The following is a 20,978-nucleotide window of genomic DNA, read 5'->3' as shown; positions in this document are numbered from 1 at the left end:
TATAAGTTTAATGTGTTAGATTTTTAAATAATCATTTGATTCTTGAGAAGGTTTTGTTTGCTAATGCAGATGATTGAAATAAAATATTTAAAAAAAGAAATCAAATTTAATGTACTTATAAAGTATTTGAGGGTATTTAATTCAGTTTGAAACCAAATCAAACACTCAGGACTCTTAAATAATTGTTAAAAACTGCTAGAATTATAAGCAGAATAATAAAACTTCCCAGCTAAACTTAAATGTATAGCCTAAGAAAGAAATAGATTTTTTTAAATATGGAATTTTAAAAATTAACTATTAATTATTTAAGTCAAGAGCATACCTCTGAACATTCTTTTCTGCATACACAAACCATGCTGGAGGATACCAAAAGACTCACATCATTGGGTGTGGCAGGGTTTTTTCCCTACAAAGCTGTAAATTCCTTGCCACCTCTCTCATGGAAAGGTGGGGTTTGTGTCCCTGCCCCCTTGAATCTGGCCAGACTTGTAACTGCATCAATCAACAGAGTATGCCTGCAGTAACATCATGTGACTTGCAAGGCCAAATCATAAAGAAACCATGCAGCTCCCACCTGGTTCTTTTGGAATGCTCACCCTTGGGAATTCCAAGTTAGGCTATTCCTTCTCAGAATATAGCTGCTATGCTGAGAGGTCTGAGCCACATGGAGAGACCATATGAAGGTGCTTCTGTATATACTAGAGGACTGGGGCATGAAATTCAGGCACAGGGCAGGGAGGGGAGGCGGGGGGTGTCCCTCAGCCCTGCCTGCACCCTCCCCAATCTGGGATCCCTTTCATAATCCAGGACTGCTGGCTCCTAACAGCTCGCTTGCCTGCCTGCCTGATTGCCCCTAACCACTTCCACCTGCCAGCCTGATCGCCCACAACTGCCCTCCCCTGCCGGCCATCTTGTGGTAGCCATCTTATGGCGGTCATCTGTGACAACATGAGGGCGGCCATCTTGTGATGACATGGCGTGAGGGCATCACGCCACCTAGGCTTTTATTATATGGGATTGCCAGCTGAGTCTAGCCTTCAAGTCATCCCAGCCTAGGTACCACAAATAGGTATTCTTTTTTAATTTTTTTTAAAATTGATTTCACAGAGGAAGGGAGAGGTAGAGAAACATCAGCAAGAGAGAATCACTGATCAGCTGCCTCCTGCATGCCCCCTACTGGGGATCAAGCCCACATCCCAAGCATGTTCCCTGACTGGGAATTGAACTGTGACCCCCTGGTTCATGGGATGATGCTCGACCAACTGAGCCACACAGGCTGGGCCGAATATGTATTCTTACTGACTAAATGTTTACGTCCTCCCCACTACCCTGAATTCAACTGAAACCTTACCCTCAACTGTGATGCTACTAGGAGTGGGGTCTTTAGAAGATAATTAGGTTTAGATAAGGTCTTGAAGGTGGAGCCCTCCTAATGGGTTTAGGGTCCTTCTAAGAGGAAGAAGAGAGATCAGAACTCTCCTCGTGCTCACAAGGTGGCTGCTACCCCTAAGGAAGGGCCCTCGTCAAGAAGAGAATCCACTGGCACCTTGATCTTGGATTTCTCAGCCTCCAGAACTGTTGTTTAAGCCACCCAGCCTCGGGCATTTTGTCATAGCAGCTTGAGATGACTAAGACAGGTGTGAAGGAGTCTTCAGATGATTCCAGCCCCGACCACTTCAGGCACTTGAGCCATTAGAAATATCCCAGCTGAGACCCCAGGCATCACGAAGCAGAGACAAGCCTGCTTGCCCTGTCAGAACTTCTGACCCATCAAATCCTTGAGCGCAATGAAATGGTGGTGGTCTTATGTCACGAAGCAACAGGTAACCAGGTCAGAACTTTAAAGATGGGTTCTCTGCATCGGTTTTAGATAATCTGTCATTTGTTTTCTGAGCTGATTAGATTGAAAGGTAGTAAAACCTCTTGCCAGTGATTAAGAAAAAAAAAGACACTAGTAGTCCATAGCATGTGGTGGCAAAACAGAAAGCAAGACTTTGAGTGACCACGCAGCAGAGACCATTTTAGTAAAATAAAAAAGTATAGTGGGGTCAGTTGGTTGCTTCTAAGTGCACTTGAGGAAAGAGATGATCAGCTGAAGCCTTTAAATTCCCACCTGAAGGTGTGGGTAAGTGACCAGAACGTTTCTATGGCTTCCTTAATAAAAACCCTATCTTCTCTGGTTACATGGCTGAAAATCAAACTCAAAGTCTACTTCTACACATGGGTGAATTACAGTGCAAATTGAATCCCAAACTTGTATGGTCTCCTATATTAAAGTTAGGGTAATGATCAGGAAGAAATGGAACCTTAAACATTGGAATAGGGACATATGTGCAGAGTCCAATGAGGCTGGGAGTTTTAAACCCCTAAATACCACTGAGCCTTCCTTACCAATAGAATCCACCTTCTTCCCCTGCCTGGGAAGGTTAGACTCCCCCTTGCTTGTAGAACCTGTAATGGTGTCCCCTGAAGTAAAAACCTTTCAGGGAACTGCTGACCTACCTCTGTCTCTCATTGCTTCCAGATCTATAACCAGACCCAAGTTCCAGGTGGCATAATAGCCTTTCATAGATTTCTCTATCTGCTTCTCTATCCTTACTGCTTAAGGTCTAATTCTGTATTACTCATAGTGGTTCTGCTTTTCTGATCAAATCCGACTGATGCATAAGGCACAGGGAGGCAGCCAGAAAAGTTCATTTGATGAGAGAAGAATATGAAAACACACACCTAGAAATAAAAGGGGAGCATGTTACAGTTACAAACGTGTTTCATGTTACAAAGTCAATCAGGAAATGGTTCTTTCCCATGGATCCACTTACATCTTTTGGAGGAATATAGTCTGGACTGAGGCCTTTGGCTATTGAGAGTCGTAATATCCGGGGAGAAGGAGCACAGACTGGAAGAGAACCTCTTGTTAAGTAATCACTGAGGGACCTATACGCAAATGGAATGTAAAGTATTATCATTAGAGGAACAATAACTGCATTTTTGATGGCTATAATCAGCCTCCCACAGTCATATATATTGTTTCTAACTTTGAACATCTTTTCCCATAATCATTAGTGCTCTTTCTACCAGACTGGTGTTTCTAGAATTTTTTTTACTTTGATCTACAGTAAGAAGTACATTTTATATTGTGATACAGTATATGTAAATCTCCATATCTGGAACAAAATTATCATGAAACAATGCTTGTCCTAGGCAATGTATTTTGATTTTTAAATTTCATTTGATTTCATTAAAAGAAAAGATGGAACTAATTTCATGATCCACTGGTTGCTTAAGACTTGCAGTTTTAACATTATTATTCATTGTAATAGTATTATGTGGATTCCTTAAGATTTCCTCTGTGTTTTCACTAAGCATTTGCTTTCCTTCCCTCACACAATTCTGACAAGCTTGCTTATCTGTTTGCAGTGCACAGAAAATCAGAAAAGAGCCTGGTTAAAGACTATTCCCCCAGTAAAAAGAGAAATGACGGGAAAACTCTGAGAGGCAAATATCTCCTAAACTAAAAGCACTGAGGTCAGACTACTTCACTTAAAGAAAAACTGTGCTTCATACTCAGACAATTCCTAAGAAGCTTTCTGTATTAAAGTATTATGTTGTAGTTGATGTTCATAATAAAGATCTCAAGCCAGTGCCAGTGAACAATGCTTACATATTGTTCAGTAGCAGAAGAATTTGCTTAGGAGAGTGGGGAGGCATAAACTTTTTTTAATCTATTTTTTATTGATTTCAGAGTGGAAGGGAAAGGGAGAGAGAGATAGAAATGTCAATGATGAGAGAGAGAGAGAGAGAGAGAGAGAGAGAGAGAGAGAGAGAGAGAGAATATGAATCATTGATCGGCTGCCTCCTGCACGCCCCCTCTTGGGGATCAAGCCCGCAACCCTGGCATGTGCCCTTGACTGGAATCGAACCTGGGACCCTACAGTCTGTAGGCCTACGCTCTATCCACTGAGCAAAACCAGCGAGGGCCATAAACTTTTTAAAATCCAGGAAATTTTAACACTCAAGGAGGTTTTACTTATATGAAACATCAAACTCAGGAGTCTCAAAAAGTAGTGACAGCCCAGCCGATGTGTTCAGTGGTTGAGCATCGACCTATGAACCAAGGAGGTCCTGGTTCAATTCCCTTGCTTCCTGAAATCAAATATATATATATTAGAGTGGTGACAGATAAAGAAAGTATTCCTCTGGTTTATAAATGTAGATATATAACTACAAATTACATATATATTTTAACTAAATTAGCAGATTTTGTCAAATGAACTGATAAATAAGCAAACGAAGAAATTTTGTGGGAGGACTTGAGCCTCTTTTGCTGTATTCTATGAAGGAAAAAGACAAGTTGTCCATTTCAACCTCTCTAACTGCAGGAATCTTTACTAAAACCAACAAAGAGTGATCGATCGTTGCAGCCTACGCTTGAACAGGTTCAGGAATTGGAGTGGAGATGACAGTTGAGTTCTCCAGGTAAAACTTTCCACTACTGGATAGCTCCTCAGGAAGGTTTTCCTACACTTAGCTGATGTCCGCTACTCTGTAAATACCTAGTTCAATTTCTAGTTCTAGGATCAACAGAAAGTAATGTTACTTCCACCTCCTCTGCCTCTTTCAGGTGCTGACCTTTCACACAGAACCATCACTGCTTCCGTGGTCTCTTCTCTAAGCTAAACGTCATTTCTCTGAACTATTTTTCATATAACATAGTTTTCAGAAGCTCAACGCCTCATTTATCTTCTTCTGGACAGTCTCAAATTTATTATGTTTCTTTTTTATTTTTCAATTACAGTTTTACATTCAATATTAGTTTCAGGTGTACAGCATAGTGGTTAGACAATCATATCTTTTGCAAGGTGGTCCCTCTGATACTTCAAGTACCCACCTGGCACCATGCACAATTATTGCAATGTTATTGACTATCTCTCTATGCTGTATTTTACATTCCCAGTACTATTTTGTGACTACCAATTAGTACTTGTTCATCTTTTTCACCCAGCCCCCCAACCCTAAGGTATAGCATCCATAATTGGACACATATACCTAATGTGTTCTGACTACCGTAGTGCACATTAGTTCTATCACCTTCCTGTAATTATACACTGCAATATCGCACTAATGTAACCTAAAATTTTCCAACAACCACGTCACAATCTTAGCTCCCTTGTGGAAAATATCACGAAGCTATCTTCTAAAGACAGGAGAGAGTCAGCATTCAAAGCAAAAGGGGGATCATGTGCCAAGTCACAGGGGGCATAAGAGAATCCCAAAGTTTTAAAAATTGCAAAAACCTATAATGCTTCACTTGTACATTTCCTTTTAATTGGCAGACAATGGTTAAGTTTAGTGTGAATTTTAACTTTACCATATGAGTCAGATGTAATTATTGATGAAGATCTTCTGATGACCCACAGTTGCTGAAAATATTTGATTTTGTATCCTGATCCTTTGAAATACCAAGGACCTGCATCCACTACAATAAGAACAACGTTTAACCAAGTTAGATTAGAATATACAGAGGGTCTCAGGTACTCTACCTGTTTATTAGCTGTATTGTCCTGAATCTGTTGGGCTGTGACAGCCTCTGGATCCTTCTGGAAGGTCGTCTCATTAGTACAGGAAAAGGGATATCCCAGATTGCAGACCCTCTGCCACAGTTGTAGTGATACTGAGCCCTGCACGTTGTGGAGAGAAAAGAAGTGAGTGAAATAAGCATGAGTTCAAATTATCGCTTAAATTCAAACATTGATACCCCTGGTCTAGGGGAGTGGGTATGACGGTTTATTTCTTTACTGCTGAGCTATTATCGACATGGGAAGAAATTAGAAATGGTTACAGCCATCGAGTTTTCAGCCGCCTTCTAATACCCTATTCCTAGCAGAAAATGTACCACAATAAATAAATTGCACCTTTTAAATAGATCCGAATATAAACTAATTAAAAGAGAAAATTTGCTGCTTTAAAACAAAATAATTTATTTAACATCTACATAGATAATTTAAATATTTTCACTATATCTTTGGTTAGTAGAATGAATTGTATTGATGTTTTTCTTTGTGAAAAAAAGAACTCTGAGTTTAGGAATAAATTCTGCTTGATCATGGTATGTAGATTATTTCATCATTATTAGGTTTTGTAAACTAAGATTGTTTAAATACTATTTGGGATAAATAGTAATATTGTTCTTCATCAGTGGGAAAGGAAGTGATATTGGCTACTTTGTCCCTGGTGTTAACTCAGATTGCAGTCCCACTTCTGCTTCTGCTATTTTCCAAAAAGCCTCTGCTTCATTAACATATTCATGGTGTGGGTCTGCCCCATCTGCCCAGGCTGCCTGCTGGTTGCTACTGTAGACTTGGGTATGTGTGTAAGCCTGTATCTCCCTCCTTTGCTTGTGACCATCCAGCCTTGAGACCTGTCCATACACACTTCTGCTTTCAGAGGGCTTCTGGCTGTCCTGCCCACGGTCCACTGCCTGGCTGCACTGACTCAGCCACCCTCACCACATGCACAGCCAAACTCACACAGGAGGAACCTCCTGCACTTACCTGGGACTAGCCTTTGGCAGGAAATGGCAGTTCTGTTTGGGAATCAATCGGAGCTAGAGAAGGAAGGGATGGTTTTGAACAATGGGGCACTTCAGAGAGATCAGAGTCAGAAAAGGAGTGGGAGGAAGGAGTTATTAGGCAGCCAGTGAGCAGCACAAAAGCAAGATGTTTTGCAGAAGAGGGCAAAGGGCAGAGGCCCAGGCAGCGGATGAGGGATACAAAAAGGAAGATGAGAGGACACCAGAGACATAACTCAATTATTCAACATTCTGGTAAGTCAAAACACTGTAAGATAGAATACATGTCTGCAATAGCTAAATATTAGATCCTGCTCTGGAAAAGTTGTACTGTAGCATCAGATTGGAAACATATAAAATCCCTAATCCTCAATAAATTTTGACTACAAGACTATTCATGGCTTTAGATAAAAGGGCTGGGTTCAGTGTTCATTTTCCTAGAGACTCCTGATAAAATAACCTGCTAACATGCAATACTAACCGGTTAGGTACATATCTGAAGGAAACCTCCTTGGGCTGGGCAAGGCTCTCGAGTCTTTTGGTCAGCTGACTCTTCAAAGCACCATGGCTAATAGGGCGAATAGGATCTTGATTTCCCCAAGAGAGCTTCCTGTTAAAAAGCAGAAAAATAAAATGGAAAGAAATTCACTGTTAATGACATCTTAGGCTGCCTCTCTATTGGTGTTACTTCAGTTTAAGAATTACCCCAGGCATCAGAAATGGATAAACTACTCATGTCAGTTGAAATAAAAATAAAATCAGACTGTTTTATCTGCTGTCTTAAAATGTAGTGACCAAAAATGAACCTATCAGAGGTAGACAGTTCTGTGTCTGCCATAATGTCACTAACACTGCAATTTATAGTCAGGTTGACGTAAAATGGTCACGCCACTTCTCCGCACTGTGCTCTCACTTTGGGTGATGAACTGTACCAGGTAGTAAAAAATAATAAGAGTAATGCCCGGCTGGCATGGCTCAGTGATTGAACATCATCGACCTATGAACCAGGAGGTCACGGTTCAATTCCCGATCAGGGCACATGCTCAGGTTGCCTGCACGATCCCCAGTATGGGGTGTGCAGGAGACACCATTGCCAGAGTGATCTTCCTCAACTCCAATCTGACCAGTCATCCTCTTGTTTGAGATACCTCCAAGGTTTCCATTTGCTTTAGAATAAAGCCCCAGCTCCTTACAGTGGTTTACATGGCCCTCCACAATTTTGACAAGGAGCACCTTCTCCTCCAGCCTATATATTTTTCTAGCAGAGAGATCGTGTCTTAATCTTTTGGAGATTTCCCCTTGCATAGTTCAGCTGCACACCATAGATGCTCAATCCTGGTTTGATGAATGAACAAATGGTGAAACCTGGAAACTCACCTAATGGTGATGTGAAGCAGAGTAGAGAGGAGAGAATGACATTGGGGAGATAAGAGGCTAAAGCAGAAGCTTGTGTTCTCGGTTGGTGGAAGTGGTGAGGGACCTCTCTGGACCCTCTTTTATAAGGGCACTAATCCCATTCATGAGGACTCCACCCTCATGACTTAATCACCTCTCGAAGACTCTCACCTCCAAATAGTATCACATTGAGGATTAGATTTCAAAATATGAATTTTGAGAGGACATAAATATTCAGTCAATAGCTAAATGCTCTGATAAAAGAACTCGTATTCAAAAAATACAAAAGAACTCTTAAAATTAAGCAATAGAAAACAAACATCCCAATTAAAAAGTGTGGCTCAGTTGGTTGAGCGTCATCCTATGCACCCAGAAGGTGCTGGTTCTATTCCCAGTCAGGGCACATGCCCAGGTTGCAGGATCCCCAGTAGAAGGTGTGCATTGTGCATGAGGCAGCCAGTAGATATTTCTCTCTCACATCAGTGCTTCTCTCTCTCTCCCTCTCTCTTCCTCTCTCTATAAAAGAAGAATCAATAAAAAACATATTTTTAAAAAAGCGGGCAAAAGATATGAACAGACACTTTACCAAAGAAGATATAAAGATGGCAAATAAACATATGAAGTATGTTAACATCTCATTATGAATTGCAATTAAAACAGTTAGATGTTATTACACACCTATTAGAAGGGCTAAAATACAAGAGACTAACAACACCAAATACTGGTGAAGATATGGAGGGACAGGAATTCTCATTAATTGCTGGAGGACATGGCACAGACATATTGGAAGAAAGTTTGGCAGTTTCTTCCGAAGCTGAAGATATTCTTTTTCTAAAAAAATATATTTTATTGATTTTTTACAGAGAGGAAGGGAGAGAGACAGAGAGCTAGAAACATCAATGAGAGAGAAACATCGATCAGCTGCCTCCTGCACATCTCCTACTGGGGATGTGCCTGCAACCCAGGCACATGCCCTTGACCGGAATCGAACCCGGGACCCTCCAGTCCGCAGGCCGACGCCCCATCCACTGAGCCAGACTGGTTTCGGCCAAAGCTGAAGATATTCTTACCATATGATCCAGCAGTTGCACTCCTAGGTATTTAGCTAAATGAGTTGAAAACGTATTTATACACAAAAACCTGCACACAAATGTTTATAGCAGCTTCATTCATAATTGCCAAAAATTGGAAGCAACCAGTATGTCCTTCAATAGATGAATGGATATGTTTTGGTACATCAAACCAATAGAATATTAGCACTAAAAATAAATATCAAGGCATAAAAAGACATGGAGGAACTTTAAATGCCTATTGCTAAGTGAAAGAAGCCAGTCAGAAAAGGTTACACACTCTGTGGTTATAATTATAACATTCTGGAAAAGGCAAAACTATACATACAGGAAACAAGAGCAGTGTTTGCCAGGGGTTTGGAGAGGGGAGAGAGAATGAAAGAAATGAATAGATGGTAATTCTTAGAGCAGTGAAACTATTCTGTATAATACTGCAATGGTGGGTACATGACAATATGCACTTGTCAAAACCCATAGAACTGTACAACTTAAAAGTGAACCCTAACATTATTAGTTAATAATAATGTCAGCATTTGTTTATCAGTTGTAACAAATGTACCACACGAATGCAAGATGTTATTAATAGTGGAAACTAGAGGAGTGGGTGGTAATATAGAAACTCTCCCTGTACTTTTGCTCAATTTTCCTGAAAACCTAAAACTAATTTTAAAATAAAGTCTATTAATTTTGTCAAAAGCAATAGGAGCTCAAAAAAAAGGGGGGGGTGGTAGAAGTCAGGCTTTCTTCAGAGTCAACGAAGGAAAAGGGGAGTCATGTAGCCAAGGATGGAAAGACAGTGGGTTCAGCCTGTTGGGGACCCAGAGAACAGGTGTGCTCTGGACAAAGGCATAGAGACAGCAGGACCAGCTGTTAGAGCAGCAACCTGGAGGATGGGCACAAGAGTTTCAAAGGCGAATGGAGTAGCACCCAGGGATGGTGGTTCTCAAGCCTGTTTGCCTACGAGAATTACCTGGGAGCTCTTGACAGTCCCGACACCTACGCTGCACCCCAGTCCAAGCAAGTCTGGGGCCCAAACATCAATTCACTTTTTAAATTTTTTTTTAAGTTTTGTTTTGCTTTATTTCTCTAGGAAATAGCAAAAATAACAATAATGATAGCAACTCAAGATATTGAAATATCATTCCTTGGTCATTTGAAAAGTATCATTTCACCAAGTTATGCAGATATTCCAAATATTTACACATTTCATTATACAATATCAAACAATCACATTGGTTAATATCACCACCACCCACAATGTTGTATGTGTTGTGAGGTTATTTTTATCATTACTTTTCTATTGTAAGAATATGCCACAAATTCTTTGTCTTCTCACTTATTGAAGGACATTTGAGTTGTTTTGAGATTGATGCTATTGTGAAGCGGCTGTGACCATTCAGGTAGAAGTCTTTGTGCAGATATATATATGTGTATATATATACACACTAGAGGCCCAGTGCACGAAAATTTGTGCACTCGGAGGGGAGGGGGGGTCCCTCAGGCCGGCCTGTGCCCTCGCGCAGTCTGGGACCCCTCGGAAGATAATGACCTGCTGGCTTAGGCCTGCTCCCAGGTGGCAGAGGGCAGGCCCAATCCCTAGGTGCAGCCTCTGGTCGGGCTCAGAGCAGGGCTGATTGGGGAGTTGGGGCACCGCCCCCTGTCATGCACAAAGCAGGGCGGATCGGGAGGTTGCGATGCCACCCTCAGTCACCCTCAGGGTAGGGCCGATTGGGGGGTTGGGGCACCGCCCCCTGTCACACTCAAGGCAGGGTCGATGGGGAGGTTGTGGCGCCACGCCCTGTCACACACAGAGCAGGGCCCATCAGGGGGTTGAGGAGCTCCCCCCCCCCCACGTCACTCACAGAGTAGGGCCGATAGGGGAGTTGGGGCACCGCCCCCTGTCACACACAGAGCAGGGCAGATCAGGGGTTTGAGCCGTCGCACCCTGTCACACTCAGGGTAGGGCTGATGGGGAGGTATGGCTCTACCCCGTCACACACAGAGCAGAGCCCGTAGGGGGGAAAGGGGGGGTTGGGGCGCCACACCCTGTCACACACAGAGCCTCAGGGCAACCAGGGGGTTGGGGAGCTCCCCCCTATCAGGCACAGAGCAGGGTTGATCAGGGGGTTGGGGAGCCTTCCCCTGTCACGAACAGAGCAGGGCCGATAGGGAGGTTGTGGCCCCTCCCCTTGTCACACACAGAGCCGCAGGGCGATCAGGGGGTTTGGGCGCTGCCCCCTGTCATGCTGAACCCGGTGCCGGGAGGCCTCGCAGCTCCGCTGATCCTGGTGCTGGGAGGCATATTACCCTTTTACTATATAGGATAGAGTCCTGGTGCACAGGTGGGGGCCGGCTGGTTTGCCCTGAAGGGTGTCCTGGATCAGGGTGGGGGTCCCGTTTGGGTGCCTGGCCAGCCTGGATGAGGGGATGATGGCTGTTTGCAGCTGGTCACACACCCTTCAGGGTGGGGGTCCCCACTGGGGTGCCTGGCCAGTCTGGGTGAGGGGCTGAGGGCTGTTTTCAGGCTGGTGGGTGACTGAAGCTCCCAACCGCTCCTTTTTTTCTTTTTTTATTCTGGGCCCCTGTAGCTCTGAGACTTGGCTCCAGCTCTGAGGCCTCGCTGCTGAAAGCAGGTATCTGGTTTGTTTGGGTTCTATAATCAAAACACTGTTTCAACTCCAGCTCTGAGATCCTGGCTGGCTGAAAGCAGGTTTCTGGGGTTTTGTTTAGCTTCTATATTTGTAACAATGTTTCAAACTGCAAGCTCAGAGGCCGGCAGCAGCAGGCGGGGAACGTTGGAGTCCTCCATCACTGAAGCAAGCAAGCCTCATGTTAGCTTCAAGATGCCTGGCTGCCAGCCGCCATCTTGGCTGGCAGTTAATTTGCATATTGCCCTGATTAGCCAATGGGAAGGGTAGCGGATGTATGGCTAATTACCATGTTTCTCTTTTATTAGATAGGATATTCATCCCTCTAGTAATCACATCTCTTCAAAACTTTTTATTTTCAGTCTTTTTTATTTTAGCCATTGCAGTTCATGTGAAATGTTATGATTGTGCTGATTTGCATTTCCTGGGTAACTAATAATATTGACCATCTTTTCATGTGCTTGTTGGCTATTGGCCTATATCCTTTTGTCTAAGTCTTTTGTCTACAGGTGATTATAATGTGCAGACAAGTCTGAAAACCACTGATTTAGGGAGTTTGCCTTCCATATGTTGACTCAATTGAGATGATAGTATGGGTCCAATGGATCCAATCGAAAAGAGAGGTGGATACACCTAGGATGTGGGTTCTTGGGCAGGTAAGAATACTTACTCTTTAATGTAAGGAATACATCATCAGAAGCAAAATTATATAATATTTCCTTACCTATCTGGGGCTCCCCACTGTTTTTTAGGCTTAGAAAGTTCTTGGAGTCTCTTCCTAGAAAAAGAACTAACAAATACCAGCTGATTAATTCAAAGAGAATTCAAATTAATAAATATGGTTACATTAGATGACTTCTACTCAAACCCCATCTGAGGAGGGAGAGAACAAAACAATATCCTATTTGTTGCAATTTTTAAAAATATATTTTTATTGATTTTAGAGAGAGGAAGGGAGAGGGATAGAGAGATAGAAACATTGATAAGAGAAAAACATCAAGCCGAAACCGGTTTGGCTCAGTGGATAGAGCGTCGGCCTGCGGACTGAGAGGTCCCAGGTTCGATTCCGGTCAAGGGCATGTACCTGGGTTGCGGGCATATCCCCAGTAGGAGATGTGCAGGAGGCAGCTGATCGATGTTTCTCTCTCATCGATGTTTCTAACTCTCTATCTCTCTCCCTTTCTCTCTGTAAAAAAATCAATAAAATATATTTTAAAAAAAAAAAAAGAGAAAAACATCAACATCAATCAGCTGCCTCCTGCATGCCTCCTACTGGGGATTGAGCCCCAAACCCAGGCATGTGCTCCAACCGGGAATCAAACCATGACTTCTTGGTTCATGGGCTGATGTTCAACCACTGAGCCACACTGGCCAGGCCTATTTAATGTAACTTGAAGAATGCTAAAGAGCTCAAAGTATTTAAAAATATTGTGGACCCAAATTTCTCACTTATAGAATTATTAATAATATAGTACATAATGAGACAAAGATAATAAATATGTACAAAACAAGAGTATACTGTCTCCAAAGGGCCCCAGGTAAAATAATTGCACACTTGTTAACGGGGAAAAGCTTCAATTCACATATTAAAGTAATTTGTAAATGGCTTTACGGCATTGGACTCTGAAGAGATTGTGCAGATAAATTTCAGATTGATTGTCTGACTTTGGGGAAACTATGAAATAGGCAAAATATACTTTTGGTACCACTTCTCCCCCTCCCTTTCTTCCCTATGCAGCTGCCTTGGACCTTCCTGATTGTTCTGAACTTACCTATAGAAGAGATAGTTTATATTCCCCAAACATCCATGTGTTCCTGTACATTTCCCAGCCTCCCTTGCAGCTTAGAGCCATGTGCCTAGTTATGTCTTACTTCAGCACAAGTGTTCATATCACTTCCAGAGCAATGTATTTAAGAAGTAGAATGCCTCCTCCATTTCTCTCTTTCCCTGTTGCAATGACCCTGGAAGCCACATATTCTAGATGGCATATCTACAAGTCAGAGGAGGGTCAACCAGCTCACAGTGGACTGTGTGACTTGAGGGAGAAATAAACTCTTATTGCATTGTCATTGAGAGTTTTGTGGCTTGTTTGTTACTGAAGCATTGCCTATATACTATACAGACTAATACATCATCTATGTTACTATAGTTCATATTATAATTATTTATGTACTTGCTTGTGGTTTAAAGGGCCCAATATATAACAATACTTTATTGCCGTCCACAATTAGGAACTAACTAAAAAGCAGGCCCTCTATTTTATTTTTATTTTTTAAATATGTTTTGGTTTGACTTTAGAGAGAGAAGAAGGGAGAGGAGAAGAGAGAAACATCCATCAACTGCCTCCTGCACACACCCTACTGGAGATCAAGCCTACAACCAGGGCATGTGCCCTGACCAGGAATTGAACTGGTGACGTCTTGGTGCATGGAACAACATTCAACCAACTGAACCACACTGGGCAGGCAGAATATGGCCTTCTTAATTAAATGGTTATTGATGCATCAAGGAGTACCTTTCAGAAAGTGGGAGGAGGCAAAGAGGGATTAATAGGAACCCTCATGATTGCACATTCACAAAACTGGACCATCCACCCTGAAGATCAAGCTAAAATTCTTCAATCAAATTACCTATCTCCATGTTACTCTGTTTATTTCACTTGCATTGTCCCTCAGCCTTTATTAATGACTTATTGGCCCCTGAACACCTTGCCTTAGCAGTACTAGGAGCATACTGTAAGTAAGGATTCCATGCACACAGCCAGGCCACAGTATTAACAAAGGAACATTTTCCCTGAGGCCAGTGTGGTGGTGATAGCAAGAGTCAATCTTGGGGACAAGGAAAACTTGGTCCAACAATTATTTTCATCTAAGACGTTATTATTCCAGTACCAACACTGGGATTCTAGGGTTTATTATCCTAATATATAAAAACCCAGGGTCCATAACAACCAACCAAAGGCTCGAAGGCTCAACGGAACACCAGAAGTCAGTCTTGCAGTCAGTGCTGGGTCGCCGTGGAGGCTATGGATCAGGCCCGGAGAGAGAGGCAGGGTCGGATCCGCAGCATCCATGGCAGGTGTTGATCAGCCGTTGCCTCTCTCTTTCTCTCCAGGCTTTGCCAGCAGCTGTGCCTCTGTTTCTCTCTGGGCTTCCTTGGGGGTTGCTGATCAGCCCCACCTCTCTGATCAGGCCTGGAGATATGCCCAGAGATGCTGACTGGCATAGAAACCGACCAATCAGAACCAAATCTGGATGGACTGTGAGGAGCCAATGGCTGTCTAGGAGGCGGGGCTTTTGATGCTGACTGGCATAGAAACCGACCAATCAGAACTAAATTGGCTGGCAGGGGAGGGCAGTTGGAGGCGATATCAGGCTTGCAGGGGAGGGCAGTTAGGGGCAATCAGGCAGGCAGGCAGAGAGGTTAGTGGTGATCTGGCAGGCGGGCAGAGGGGTTAGGGGCAATCAGGCAGGCAGGCAGAGGCAGTTAGGGGTAATCAGGCAGGCAGACAGGTGAGCAGTTAGGAGCCAGCGGTCCCAGATTGCGAGAGGGATGTCCCACTGCCGGTTTAGGGATCGGGACTAAACCTGCAGACAGACATCCCCCAAGGGATCCCTGATTGGAGAAGGTGCAGGCTGGGCTGAAGGAACCCTCCCCCTCTGTGCACAAATTTCGTGCACCAGGCCACTTGTCTTAAAATAAAGTACCAAGCCCTGACCGGTTTGGCTCAGTGGATAGAACGTCAGCCTGAAGACTGAAAGGTCCCAGGTTCGATTCCAGTCAAGGGCATGTACCTTGGTTGCAGGCACATCCCCTGTAGTAGGTGTGCAGGAGGCAGCTGATCGATGTTTCTCTCTCATAGATGTTTCTGACACTCTGTCCCTCTCCCTTCCTCTCTGTAAAAAGTCAATAAAATATATTTTTAAAATAAATAAATAAAAATAAAGTGCTAACTTCCTTATCCCTGAGAAAGTTACTAAATCCTCTGAGCTTTAGTTCATTCATTCAATAAACTAAAGGCCCAGTGCACGGATTTGTGCACCAGCGGGGTCCCTTGGCCTGGCCTGCAGGGATCAGGCCGAAACCAGCTCTCCAACATCCCCCGAGGGGTTTTGGAGTGCAAGAGGGCAGTTCTTGGGTGATGCACCTTGGAATCAGGCTCCCTCCTCTCTGGGTTCTGGATGCGTCACCTGAGAACCGCAGCTGGCAAGTCACCACAGCTTGGCAGCTCCTGTGTTGAATGTCTGACCTCTGGTGGTCAGTGCACATCATAGCTACCAGTCTGATGGTCGAATGGTCGGATGGTCACATAGGCTTTTATATAGAGAGATATTTATGGAGTACTTACTATGTACAAAGTAGGGTTCTGGGGCTGAGAGTACCTTGGTGAATAAAACAGACAAAAATCCTTGCTCTCATGTCAGGACAGAAAGACAACAAATGAAATAAAGTAGATACAAAGTGTCCTTAATTTAAAAAAATTAATCAATGTAGTTTTATAAACAACAACAAAATCTTTCCAACCCCATGACTGTGGTAGTGGATAGAGGTAACCGAAAGATTATTTGGTGGTGAAACATTTGGAGATCTGCTATCCCCAAGCCAAACATGTTAATATCTAGAAAAAATGAAGGGGGGAAAATCTACATCCTTATGCAATAGAGGAATGGCTTCACCATTCAGGTACCGCATGAGCCTGTGAAATAGCCTGAGCTAACTTTCCAAGGAGGTGGCTCGATGCAGGGGGAAAAAGAGTTGCAGACAGAATATCTTATTGTATATTAAACTTTTCAAGCAAGTTAGACTCTGGCTTCCATCATCACCTCCAAGCCAAGATTTCCCTAGCAACCTTTTCTTCACCTGCTAAAAATGTTTTTTAATGCATCATTTTATACAAGAGCATTAATAGTTTTCTAATTTATTCCTATAAATACTTAAAGGGGGTTTATTTCAATTGGAAACAATCTCATTAACATTTGCCAATTCTGTTGAAGATCTAACACCTCCTTTCCATTCACTTATTGTGCATCATGTCACCATAGCTACATCTCCAGCCTAAATCGCCTCATCTTAACACAGGCTTCCCAGGAGTATGGCATAACCTCAAAATGTCCAGTCATGATCTTTTGCAGAAACAAAAGAATGTGGTTGAAGAATTTTAACTCTCAAAGGCAGATTTTTTTTTAAATGAGGACTACATTGCTGTCTCTGTTCTCATTGATAATTAGTCTCCTATGGTTTCCCAATAGCTAAAAATGTTTTTGAAATCTTTACCTTGGGTGCAAAGTAATAAATATATGTTTATATAGCAACAATTATGGAAAAGATTTCAGGTCTGAATTGATGGGGTAATTCAGATAATTTTTTCTTTCATTACAAATACTCTTTTACATTCAACTATTTTGCTTTATAGTCAGACAATATTTTCTTTCATTACAATCAGGCACAGCACACTTCCCTAAGAAGTATTTTTTAGAGCATGGAGACAGGAATAGATAAATGGAGATAGCACAATTTCCTCATCAAATCAAACCAAATTAACCCAAAACAAAAGCAAGAAGCAGTATAATAATCATAATAATAATCAAAATTATAACAAAAACATTAAAAAACACTCTAAGCAGTCTTTTATTTAAGTATAAACACTTAGGAGGTAAACTATTTCACTGTCTATGTAGCCACAGGAGTTTGCTCACACACATACATTTATTTGAGTAATGTGCTATTTTGAGTGCACACTCGGTAACACTCAGTAAACACTCCACCAGCTCTTCTGCTTAGCCTCCATACAACCTTGGGAAAGTGACATAATTTCTCTCAATGTAATCTAGCTGATTATATCTACACTATTGACTTCTCAGGATTCTTGTGGGGGGAAAAATTTTTTTTAACTGCAAAGCATTACAAAAGAATAAAGTAGCAGTGTTTACTGCCTAGAAGAGGTGAAAAAAACAATAACTAGAATGCATAATACATAGAAAATACAAAATAAGTAAATAATAATAACAAATATGAATGGTTTAACTCACTTATTAAAAGAGTGGATAGAAATAAAATCTGGTATTATTTATTTCTCATCTATATGAACCATTGATATGAACCCTTGCTTTTTCTCTTTAATGATTCTATTCTGATACCTCTTCTAACTATATCTTAGCCAAACCAAGAATAAACATCTATTTTCAAGAGGCATCTATTTTATATGATATATATATATATATATATATATATATATATATATATATACACTTTTTTTAAAAAATAGAGGACATTTTCTTGAAATTTCACTAGTTATTGTGCTTGAATTAGATGTTAGGGGAGTGGAATACATTGACCTGGAGCTTCACAAAATCTATGATATGAAATTGTCAATGCAGAATCCCAAGTCCCTCAAAGGTTCAGACCTGGTAAGTAACACCTAGTATTTAGCAAACAAGCAAAACACTGACTAGAAGGAGAGTTCTCCTGCATCTCAATATTCTCCCCCATTCTTACTTCTTAATCACTTTCTTCCTCTGCTTTCTGTTTCCTACAGGAATTGTCATTAGAAAAGAGCTTTATGCCCTGACTAGTTTGGCTCAGTGGATAGAGCGTCAGGCCGTGGACTGAAGGGCCCCAGGTTCGATTCCGGTCGAGGGCATATTCCTTGGTTGCAGGCTCGATCCCAAGTAGGGAGCGTGCAGGAGGCAGCTGATTGATGTTTCTCTCTCATCTATGTTTCTAACTCTCTATCCCTCTCCCTTCTTCTCTGTAAAAAAAAATCAATAAAATATATTTTGAAAAGAAAAGGGCTTTATGACAAAGGGAAAACACAGGAATCCTCTCAAAAACCCCAAGCTAGCTTTTCACTTCAGATGCCTCTGAATGAGTTTGCCCCACCCAGCTAGGCTGGCCCACTAGTTCGAGTCTGGAAAAATAGTACTGTAACTGTAGTCTTACCTTTTCCTTGCATTATCATAGTAACCATGATCTGCAAAAAAGAAAAGTAAAAGCAAAAATCAGATTCAATAAGAATCAAAGATATAAAGATAGCATCACAAATCAATAGAAAAAGGAGCTAGGAAAATATAACTATTTAGGAAAGTGGTCAAATTAAATATGACACAGTATGTACCAAAATAAACCACATCAGCTAATAAATCACAATTGACAAGTTAAATATATTTTTAATTGAATTAGAGCAAAAATAAGAGACTATCTACTTAATCACTGGATTTTAATATGAGTTAAAGGCAACAAAAGACACAGAGGAAATTATAGATTAAAATATTTGAAACTTCTATATGTCAAAAATTAAAACTTGAAACTGGGAGGAGGGGAGTTATGGGGGGAAAAAAGAGGAACAAATGTAATAATCTGAACAATAAAGATTTAATAAAAAAAAAAAAAGAAAGAAAAAATAAAACTTGAAGAGGAAATAAAAATTTGGAGAAGTATTTGGCAACAAATATGATAAAGGCTTAACAATTTTAATATGTGAGGAGTATTTACTATTCAAAAGTATAGTTGAATAAGAAAACCACTAAGGTAGATGTTAAAAGTTAAGTGGACAAAGGAGAAAATTGAATTTATATATGAATTCATATATAAAGTGCTAATAAACGTAAGAACATTCAAACTTATAATCAGAACAGTAATATGAAAAATGAGGTATTTTTTAAACTATAAAATTTTTTTGCAAAGGATAACAATGCTGGAAGGCTGAGATGAAGTGAGCACTCTTGTGGACTACAGATGGAAATTTAAATTAGTACACTTCATAAAATATAACTTGGCATGCCCTAACTGATTTGGCTCAGTGGGTAGAATGTCGGCCTGTGGGCTGAAGGGTCCCCCAGTTCAATTCCAGTCAAGGGCACATCCCCTGGTTGTGGGCTTGATCCCCAGTAGGGGGCGTGCAGGAGGCAGCCAATCAATAATTCTCTCTCCCTCTTCCTTCCTCTCTGAAATCAATACAAATATATTTTAAAATAAATAAATAAATAGGAGAACTAAAATGGCGGCATAAGGTACAGACCTGTGCGTGCTGCCTCCCACAACAACATTGAAACTACCAACTATAAGACAAACAGCTATCATTCAGAACCATGGGAAAGCTGGCCCAGTGGAAGCTCTACAACTGGAAGGAAAGAAAGAAGAGCATTGAGACTGAGTAGGATGTACAAAGGCGCCAAGAACAGAGGTACGGAGTCACGCGCCAGGCGGGCTGCAACTGGATGCGCGGTTTTTTTCAATCGGAAGGGGTTACAAACTCTCGAATCCACTGAGCTTGTGTGGGGCGGGATTCTGAGGTCCCAGACCCCTACGGGGAGAGGCAGGACAGCCTTGCAGCGGGTCGGAGAGCGAGGGTGGCTTTCTCGTGGAGCTGCTCGCCGGCACTCGGGGACGTGGAGACGTGGAGTTGCGGAGAGGCGAGGAGTCGTGGAGGCGCCATTGCTCTTTGCTCTGCCCTGGTGATTCCCACAGACCCCGCCCTACTCAATTTACATCCCCGCCCAAGCTGTGCCAGTGGCACATAAGGAACCACCTGCACTTTTGCAGCCTAACCCAACAAACTTTAGATTTCAACTCCTCACATACATAAGGGACACACTCAAGAAGCAGAATCAGGTTCAGAGGAAGCTGGAGCCAGACCCGGCTGGGCCCGCGACATGGAACCGCTGTACCAGCAAACGCACAAGCAGGTCCACCAGATCCAGTCTCACATGAGATGCTGGGAGACAGCAGATAAGCAGTCTGTGCACTTAGAAAACAAAATCCAAGCAAGCATACCAGATATTTAGCCACCAAGAATGCCTGGAGATTTTGTCCAGCAAAGAGCCGCCCAACAAAAGACAGAATGCCAAACTTCGTGTTGACCAGTTAAAGTATGATGTCCAGCACCTGCAGACTGCTCTCAAAAACTTCCAGCATTGGCGATACGCAAGGGAGCAGCAGGGGAGACAGTGAGAGGAGCTTCTGACTCAAACCTTCACCCCCAACGTGGGATGCAGCGCCCCCTGTGAGGCTGCGACGGCCCCTGCGAGGCTGCGATGGCCCCAGCGAGGCTGTGACGGCTCCAGTGAGGCTGCGATGCCTCCAGTGAGGCTGAAACGGCCCCTGTGAGGCTGAGACTGCCCCTGAGAGGTTGAGACGGCCCCTGTGAGGTTGAGACAGCCCCTTCGAGGCTGAGACGGCCCCTGAGAGGTTGAAACGGCCCCTGTGAGGCTGAGACAACCCCTGTGAGGCTGAGACGGCCCCTGTGAGGCTGGGACGGCCCCTGTGAGGCTGTGATGGCTCCTGTGAGGCTGAGACGG

General features: G+C 42.5%; 1 protein-coding gene across 1 annotated transcript in view; it reads right to left on the bottom strand.

Moving 5' to 3' along the window:
* Positions 1-20,978, bottom strand: part of THEGL (theg spermatid protein like) — a 48,786-nt gene that overhangs the window by 10,085 nt on the left and 17,723 nt on the right. Inside the window, exons 2-6 of the mRNA XM_036301972.1 lie at positions 18,622-18,652; positions 12,406-12,471; positions 7,050-7,178; positions 5,541-5,678; positions 2,820-2,934 (exon numbers count right to left, since the gene is read on the bottom strand). Coding sequence (XP_036157865.1) covers positions 2,820-2,934; positions 5,541-5,678; positions 7,050-7,178; positions 12,406-12,471; positions 18,622-18,652 — 479 coding nt within the window. The remainder of the gene's footprint in view (positions 1-2,819; positions 2,935-5,540; positions 5,679-7,049; positions 7,179-12,405; positions 12,472-18,621; positions 18,653-20,978) is intronic.

This window comes from Myotis myotis, unplaced genomic scaffold (assembly GCF_014108235.1).
Source record: "Myotis myotis isolate mMyoMyo1 unplaced genomic scaffold, mMyoMyo1.p scaffold_m19_p_1, whole genome shotgun sequence".
Taxonomy (NCBI): Eukaryota; Metazoa; Chordata; class Mammalia; order Chiroptera; family Vespertilionidae; genus Myotis; species Myotis myotis.
The sequence above is the reverse complement of the archived record's forward strand: the minus strand, read 5'-3'. Positions and strand labels throughout refer to the sequence as shown.